General features: G+C 33.5%; 1 protein-coding gene across 1 annotated transcript; it reads right to left on the bottom strand.

Moving 5' to 3' along the window:
• Positions 1 to 60: 60 nt before the first annotated feature.
• LOC135687702 (vesicle transport protein USE1) lies at positions 61 to 8,477 on the bottom strand. The gene is made up of 7 exons (XM_065204342.2): positions 8,326 to 8,477; positions 6,826 to 6,875; positions 5,312 to 5,390; positions 4,306 to 4,474; positions 3,524 to 3,560; positions 1,973 to 2,135; positions 61 to 1,403 (listed from the first exon to the last, which is right to left on the bottom strand). The coding sequence occupies exons 1-7, from the start codon at positions 8,434 to 8,436 to the stop codon at positions 1,218 to 1,220; spliced, it is 795 nt and encodes a 264-aa protein (XP_065060414.1). The 5' UTR covers positions 8,437 to 8,477; the 3' UTR covers positions 61 to 1,217.
• Positions 8,478 to 8,699: the final 222 nt, after the last annotated feature.

Here is an 8,699-nt window from a genome sequence, read left to right on the forward strand (position 1 = left end):
GTAGTTGAAGCATAAGATAAAAAAGATATTCAGAAACAAAGCAATACGATGACGAGAATCCAATGTGACGAGATAAAATTTTCAAAATAAATTAAATTTAAGGAATACTAATATTTCGCCCCGGCATACAGGGCTTCATCGGAGCACTTGCAAGATTCACAGAATCCGGCGGACAGCCTATCCTGCGGTTCTTCCTTCTTACACATAAGATAAAAACTTTGACATTTAGTGTCTTGTTAACAAATCAAAACCAGATTGAGATTTTCTTTCCAAAACTTTCAGATTTTCTTTTTGACAAATGTTTGTGGAGCCTTTTAAAGCATATATTCATGAAGCAGAAAATTGTTATTCGCATTCACAGGTTTTCAAAAATAAAATTATTTTTCCACTCAAAGAGAGGAGACTACGGAGAGAGTCTCGATCTGAAGTAATTGTATGCATAAATGCTAGAACACTACAAGGAAAGCTTGTTCTTTAATTTTTGTTTTTATTTTATATTTCGCCAAAAATATTGAATATATATTGACAAGATAAAAGTACGGTAGTGCAGAAACTATGATATTTCCTACAAACCCACAGCCCTAACATAAAATTAGATGGCAATATAGCTAAATTTAAGAGAAAAGAAAGCTATTAAAAAGAGAGTGTTAAAGGGAGGGTAAAGCTCGAAAATTTTTCTAGCATTTGTAGGTTGCTTCAAGTAGTTTAAGATTGATGGGTTAGTGTTGGAAATGGTAGTTTAAGATTGATGGGTTAGTGTTGGAAATGGTAGTTTAAGATTGATGGGTTAGTGTTGGAAATGGTAGTTTAAGATTGATGGGTTAGTGTTGGAAATGGTAGTTTAAGATTGATGGGTAGCCTTCTATAACATTAAAGTATGGGCAATATTACGAATGTGAAATTGAGAATGATTGCCTGTCATTTCACAATAGCTAGGATGAGTTATCGTGGTAGATTTTGCCTGTTTAGTCAAATAAAGAGTCGCGTGAATCCTTACTCAGTATCTATACTACTGTAAGCTACTGTCAGTATCTATACTACTGCAGGGGTCTAATACTATGAGAACTATAAGCAGGGTCCTTGCAAAAAACGGTAGAAAAGGGCCAATTTTCTCCATAAACAAGGAACCGACCCCCCCCCCCTGAATCCCCGCTATCGTACACCCTGGCTGGGCATGATATAAAACTGCACTGACGTGATAGATTGATGACGAGTAGTTACTTATTGCGAACAGGGAAGAATTTAATGAATAAAATCATTAGAAAGAAAACAACGCAAACAATAGTTAACATAATCCACAACCACCACGAGCACCCTCTCTTATTCATTTCTTCCAGCCGGTCGGATTCTTTCTTCAACTTTTGAAAATTGGTATCAACTAATTTTGTTGATTTTTGAAGGGTCTAAAATAGAATGCAAAATACAATGAATAAAATAAAAAGGCAGATAAAGGTACTACCACGAAAACAAGCATCTACGAAAGAGCCAACAAATTAGAGTTCACCCTACATAACAGCCTTCCCTCCATCCCATTCCCCAACTTCCCCCTTACTCCTTAATAGAAAATCACAGGTTTGATAGACAATATCAATAAATGTCTTAAAAGGACATTGTGATCGGGTTTAATAACGCTCCTTGCTTATTTATCATTTATATTTTAAAACAATAATTGCTGTTTCCAATATGCAAAATTCAGCATATATAGTCGCATTGAGATGTGAGTATGCCTAAAAGCCAGGTTATACATAACTGCATTCAAACATAACCTAACTGAAAACCTTAAAGTTGGAAATTCATAAATACCGCGTTTGGGTCCAATAGGCAGAATTTCAATATTTCATACGACAAAATAATTCTATAATATTTGTGGCAGCATATCAAAAACATTTGACAATATATCACTAACTGGGTTTAACATCCCTTCAACAATGAAATGCAACAAATTTTTTATTCCTTCAAATTATGTGAGTACCTTTTCATCTTTTTTGATGATGTTATTAGCAATGAGTGAGGTATGTTTCATGCTTTGCGCCATTTTTATCATTTCATCTGCAATCTTTTCTTGTGCGTCATGGTGATATTTCAAAATATCATCAACATTTTCTTTTGTTTCATCATCAAACGAAGACTTTCCCCTAAAAATGAAAATAAAAAAAACATTTCAGAGCAGTGCATAATTTAGGGTAGTATAGGAAACTTATGATGGTCTTGGAAACAAAAATCAGTGGTGTGAGAATAGAGTATTTAGATTTACAAATTATGTTCACATCGACCCTTTGGGTTTCGGTACGTATCCCGTTGAGGTGCTCAAACCAGTCGCATAGCGCCCGGTTATTTAAGGTACTCTGTGAATACCCTAAGATTTTCAAGGAAAATATAGCTACGTTATCAAATTGTGATAACTTGACTTGTTTTGGAAATTATTTGTTATGGCTACTTTTGCCGCTCTTCGTAATGTTGGCTATCGTATTTATTCAAAATGTTATGAAATTCATATAAAAATAAGATAACATAAATAAGTTTTTTAAAAAAAATAAAATTTAGGTTAGGTTTCAGATTCCGGCAATTTGAGAGGCGTGGTATGAAAAATTTTCCCCGCACCCCACTCCGGTCCCCCTCTTTCCATTTAGCAAAAACAGTGGTTTTCGAAAAAGGCTTCAATTAGGCACTGTTTCCGAATATATTTAGCAAAATATGATATTGAATAGGACTGAAAATCAACAGTCATGCTTTTATGCTCGTTATATTGTTAATTTTTTTGATTAGATACAGAGCGTTTGTTATTTCGGAGAATTCACCTACAACAATGTCTAGCACTTATAACAAGACAGTTTCAAAACTGAGCGTGAAATAAATTTGGTTCCAGTTAATTTTCCAGGTAGAGTTGGTACCTGCTTCCGTGTGCTAAGATTTAAACACCTCATAAGTAACTTCAAGGACTGGAACATCAAGTGCTTTAGGAAGCATGGGGTCTGGTTTTGAGTCGAGTGGCTTTTGAAAAATGTAAACGATAGGCAGGCACCGCGCACCAGTCTCAAAGTGGGTGGGCTGAAAAGAGCATGACCGAAAATTTTTAGGCCACGCCCTTAAGAACGCCGGAAAATGCCCCTTTTAGAAAATACTTGCTTCTTTCAATCTACTTTAATAAACAGTCCGATTCAGAGAAGATATCAATTACAATAAAAATAGATTTGGCAAAATAAGACACCTAGAAAATGGACAAAAAAGGTGCCCAGCCAAGGAGAATTGCTACTACTTAGGATCCGTTAGAGCAAAATTTTCTAACCAATTATTGCAAAAAAGTGGGAGGGGGCCTAAAGCCCCTGCTAGCCCAATGACTGCGTGGTGCCTGACGATAAGAATTCTGAGCGCATAACGCATGGACTTAGAGTTGTAACTCACAACCGACCACTTTAATACACCAACATATGATATGAATTAATTAATCAAATATTGAGGGCTACGTTTTAGTACGTTCTCTTGCTCACTGGCGGAATATCAAACTATAGCTCTTGTATAATACCTTCTTTGTCTCAGGTCATTGGAAGAATCTTCATATCCTAGAAAGAAATTCGAAAATTAAAGTGCAATCAACGATTAAATTCAAACTAAAAGACATTCAAAGATAAAGCAGCATTTAGCTCAAGTGACTGGTTTTTGATTGATCAATTTGTTGCTACAATGCCTGCCAAATGACTTGATACATTACACTAAATTTTTGAATATTCCTCTTTCCTTCCAAAAATATTTTTATCCAAGATTAAGAAAACAATCTTCTTGTGGTAAGAAAATTGAAAATAGCTTTGAATAACCTGCTTGACTGAATAACTGAATAACTTAAAAATAACTGGTTTTTTGATGATCAATATGTTGCTACAATCCCTTTACAATGCATCTTCAGAAAGTAAGATGTCAGAACATAGGCATTCAAAACTTTAAGCTTTGAAACACATATAAATAGTTGTGGATCGAAATAGTCCAATCAGAAACGCGACAACGTGACTGTTGACGTTGCCAAACCAGTCCCCTTGGCCTACTGAAAGTATTACTAACAGAGAGCAAGTCAAGAAATTCGTTGTAGTCAAATGGATTCCTTTCAGAATGATATTTATCTTTACAAAAAAATGCTTTAGGGGAGAGGAGGCTGCGTCTTTAAATAAGACCCAAGAACACACAAAAATAACAATATTAATGAAAAACAATAAACAGCAAATAACCATTCTGACTCTAGAAAGTAGGCTCTTCTCTGCGACATAGCCAAAAGGTTTACTATAGAGCCAAAAAAGACAACAAGAGTTTGTTTACCTAATAACTCTTTTCTCATTTCTTTATGATATCTTCCTTTTGATTGTATGTGAACATCTTTGCTGAGATGTGTTCCTAATTTCTCACCATCCTTGGTTGAGTCGTTGACAAGGTTTGTTGATACAGGAATTAATTGCTGGCAAGCTCGTACTTTTGACTCTGTGGTTGGCTAACAGAAAAAAGATTTTGTCACAAGTCTTCTCTATTCCTAGACATACCTAAACCTGATGTATTTATTAAAAACTTTTAAAACATAAACCTTGCTGCTTTTCAAGCTCATATTTGTTGGAATTGTTTTTGTAGATCTTTCCTTTTTATACATGACTGTATAAAGTTGAATTTGATTTTTTCAATTCAACCTAGCTTATGATTCAACTGTTTCTTCAAACCAAAATGGATTGATTCAATTCAATGTTCCAAGACAATTATAGAGCTTAGAATATTCTTTCCAAAGCTAAACAAAATTATTTGATGATGTAGCAATCATTTTCAAATGGATTTTTTCAAGATTTAGCACAGAGTACACCAATTCAACTTACGGCCTTATTTTGAAAATTCTTTTGTGCAAAATTTTTAATCTCAGATTCGAATTGAGAGCAATGATTTTAGTCTACTTTGAAGTTTTCATTATGGTATTGCTCATGATATTGATCTTATGACCAAACAAAGATAAAAAATTTATAAAAAGGGATTTGGCTGTGATTGGTGTCTAGGGGGAAAAGTTTCCCCTGGAATCATTTTTGCGGTCAAATCCTTTACAAGTTTTCAAACTCTATTTCTCCATAAAATTCAAAATACAAGTACAAACAACATGAAAAATTGTATCCAGCCTAAAATTATGGTGATAAAACCAAATCTGAGCTTAAAAAGTCATATAATCAAGTTTGGAGTAATTTCCAAAATGGGGCCATAAGTCGAATTTGTGTATTGCAAAAATGTTCAGATTAAATTTGATGCTAACAAGGTTTCTGTCTGTTCAAAAAACTTGACAAGTGCAAACACTCACCATGTTTTCTGCCTTGACAATACCTTGTAAGAAATCAACTTTTCTTTTATATTCTCGCAGTATGTCATCGTCTGGCTTCCTTAAAAGTAAACAATGGCAGCTTATGTTATATACAAGTAAAAAAATCACTATTTTCTGGCACACCAAAGATGTTTGGTTTTCTTCACATGAACTAGAAGTGAACCTGATCAGTTCAGACCGCTAAACTGCAAGGCCACTACACTGCATTTGATAGGGTAGATTTTGGTTGACAGACTTAATTTAGCCAAGCAGAGTCACTACCAAATGTAGACATATGTAGAACAGACATAATTTAATGCTTTGTAAGGGATTGTTTATTGTAAGTGTCCCTCATAGTGGGAACACGATGACCTCGGGTCTTTTCCCGCTATGAGGGACATAGTTAAATGTAAATACTAGAGTTGTAGTTGTTTAAGTTGATAAAAAAAACATCATTAATGCTGCCAAATCAAACAACCAAAAACAAGCTGACATGCAGGGCTGTGGTTCTAAGCAGATTTGTTTCAATGATAAACAAAAATATTCCTGAACAGCCATCAAAAAGTTAAAGTTTAAATGGATCATAAGATAGACTTGGCTGATTTTCAGTCAAATTCAAGCAAAGGCACAAGAAAGGTCATTTTAAACTTTAAGGATTCATTTAAAATAGAATAAAAGTTTCAGGAAGTGGTAGTAAAGGGTTACACAAAGGCTTTTATGCATGCATGCTACTGAATACATTTTCAGAGTTTGTCTGAATAGCAAAACTATATGGCACAGAATATGGTATTTAGGAGAGCAAGAATATATAACGCTTGAATTTGATACTATTAACAGAAACATTTCTTCAACAAAATTTCACAGATTATAATCTGTTTTTCTGGACATTGAAATTAGTTGACATTAAGAGTCTATTCAAAAACTCTTATATCTATCATACAGTCAAACCGGCATGTAAGAACCTAAAGATTTAAGAACCTTCTGGCAGAAATTTGCTTTTTTAATACTCCAAAATATAAGAACCTTTTTACCCAAACAATTAACAGGTTCTTATATGTAGGGTTTAACCATTTAATTGATAAACTTTTTTACCCAAAACCAAAAAGGTAACAGAAAATTAAATTAAAACTGAAAATGCACAATGTATGTATGTTAAAATTGAGCTGTCATTATGAAACAATAATTGCTACTATTTTATATACAGTACAGTATCATTGATCCATTGTCTGTGAGTTTTTGGCAACATTGGTAAACCAATTTTTATTTAGAATGGAAAAAAGACCAGATTTAATGCTATTTTCTGATAGTTAACAATAATACATACCCTGTAGAAATTAAGAACCTTACTAAGAACCTATTTCCTATTAAGAACCTATTAAGAACCTACTAAGTACTCTTTAATACAAGAACCTGTTTTGCCAAATTCTCAGAAAGGTAGGTTCTTACATGCAGGTTTTTACTGTATTCTGTTTTCAAATTATTGCTAAAAAATTCAATGCTGAAAGAGAACTTACTTTGACTGCCTTCCAATGTCTTGAAGTCTGGCTTGAAGTGCATCAAGATACTAGAATTAAAAAAACCAAAAAAGACTTCTGTTAAAAAACAGTTTTTTAAATAACAGTCTCAAATGTACCATTCTAATTTAATTTTAAAGCATACAGATAGCCACTTTTTGGAGAAAAGTCATTGGAGGTCCACTTTTTTCTTTAACTTTAGGCAAATAGCTTTATTAGCATCATGAAAATAGGACATCAGAATCATTTATTCAGGTCATTAAGTGCTGTTACAGAGGACCTTCCCAAAATATTATCCAAACAGGTGATCTGTTTTGAACATAAGAATTAAGGCAACTAACTATTCATATGTCTTGAGAGATGGGAAAATTAAGATATGTCACCATCTGATGTGAATTTAATCAATATATTACTGAAAATATTTTCTAAGATCTGATTGAGGCTTAAGTAGTACACTCATACTTTTTTATATAAGAAACTGGCTATAAGAAACGAGTACTAAACAGTCTGAAAAAAATTAAGAAACTTCATTACTCAAAGCAAAAAAAATTAGTAAACTGTTAATCATGATAAAACTGAGAACAAAAAAGTTTTGAAAATCCAAGAACATGATTGCACTATTGGCCTAGAACTTAAAGATACAAGGGATAAAAATATACTTCCCACATCTAAATACAGCATCAGAACAGAAGCTAATCTCTTGACATGACAAAAAAGGTCACAAACATTTCATAACATCATTCATGACATCATTAACAAGAGACTCTCAAGAAACAATGAGTATTGAAATTTCCAGAACATTAAGAAACTGGAGTAATCAACGTCGACCTTTGTTTCTTATAAAAAACGAGTGTATTAGGATTGATGTTTTTGTCAAATAAAAAGGGCAGCAAGAATATTAATACTAAGTTTGGGAGAGTATGGCTATTCTTTTATTGTTTCAAAGAAAGAAACATAAAAAGAACTTGAAACACAAAAGAATGAAAGATGAAAAAATTTAATGAGAATGGAGTCTCTTGCTTATTAAATTCAAACTTTCTTTCGAAAATTATCTTAAGAACTTAATTGTCAGCATTCCTTGCGTGGCCCATTTCACGAAAACGTAGAAGTATCAAAAACGGTGATTAGTTTTGTCAAGAATAAAGGTATGAATGATGAGTGTAGAAAGTAATAAATCATTTGACAAAAACTACAAATATGGTTCCCCTGAATCAGCCTCATTTCAGCCAGAAAACTGTTTAAATCTGCACAATATTTTGTTATATTTAACAATTTAACTTGTTTAACTTTCATCTACTAGCCAGACTGGCCTGAAGTCATTAAAACTTTAGATAAATTTATTTCTAGCTCCATGTGTATTTTGATGAATAGAACCTATTGTTTTATAACTATTTATTGCATAAATGAAGGCTAAGGCTGGTGCCGGTCCCTTCTTGTTTAAGGACGAGGTTGTTATGGGATATAAATCTAATTTACTTATATTTATTGCACTAGAGTCACCTTTTCTACTCTCCATTCAATATTTCCTCCGTTCTTGTGAGCATCAGAAACCATTATTTCACATTTTCCTAAAAGTCTGCGGAAGTCAGTTTCAGCCTGTGACGGCGCCATCTTGAATGCTACAATGACTTGTTATCATCTCGACTTCAACCAGAGGCTAAACTCATTCTGGCTGGGGTTGGGGCACTGATCTCTATAAAAGACTTTTTTATAGAGATCAGTGGGTTGGGGTCTAAACTGAACTGAACTGAGCTTACAAACTGCACCTTTTCAGATACAATTATAATTTGCAGTATACAGATTTCCTATGCTTCCTAAAAATGCAAACGAATAGCCGTAAGAATTGTTGTTACAAGCGAAGCTGTTTGATGTAC

This window comes from Rhopilema esculentum, chromosome 20 (assembly GCF_057945365.1).
Source record: "Rhopilema esculentum isolate cy_ngs chromosome 20, ASM5794536v1, whole genome shotgun sequence".
Taxonomy (NCBI): Eukaryota; Metazoa; Cnidaria; class Scyphozoa; order Rhizostomeae; family Rhizostomatidae; genus Rhopilema; species Rhopilema esculentum.

Excerpts from the sequence above, each read along its gene's own strand:
- LOC135687702 (XM_065204342.2), bottom strand. The coding sequence starts at position 8,436 with ATGGCGCCGTCACAGGCTGAAACTGACTTCCGCAGACTTTTAGGAAAA. Across the intron at positions 6,876-8,325 it reads TTGAATGGAGAGTAGAAAAG|TATCTTGATGCACTTCAAGC; the intron begins GTGACTCTAGTG and ends TTTTAATTCTAG. Across the intron at positions 1,404-1,972 it reads TCATCAAAAAAGATGAAAAG|ACCCTTCAAAAATCAACAAA; the intron begins GTACTCACATAA and ends ATTCTATTTTAG.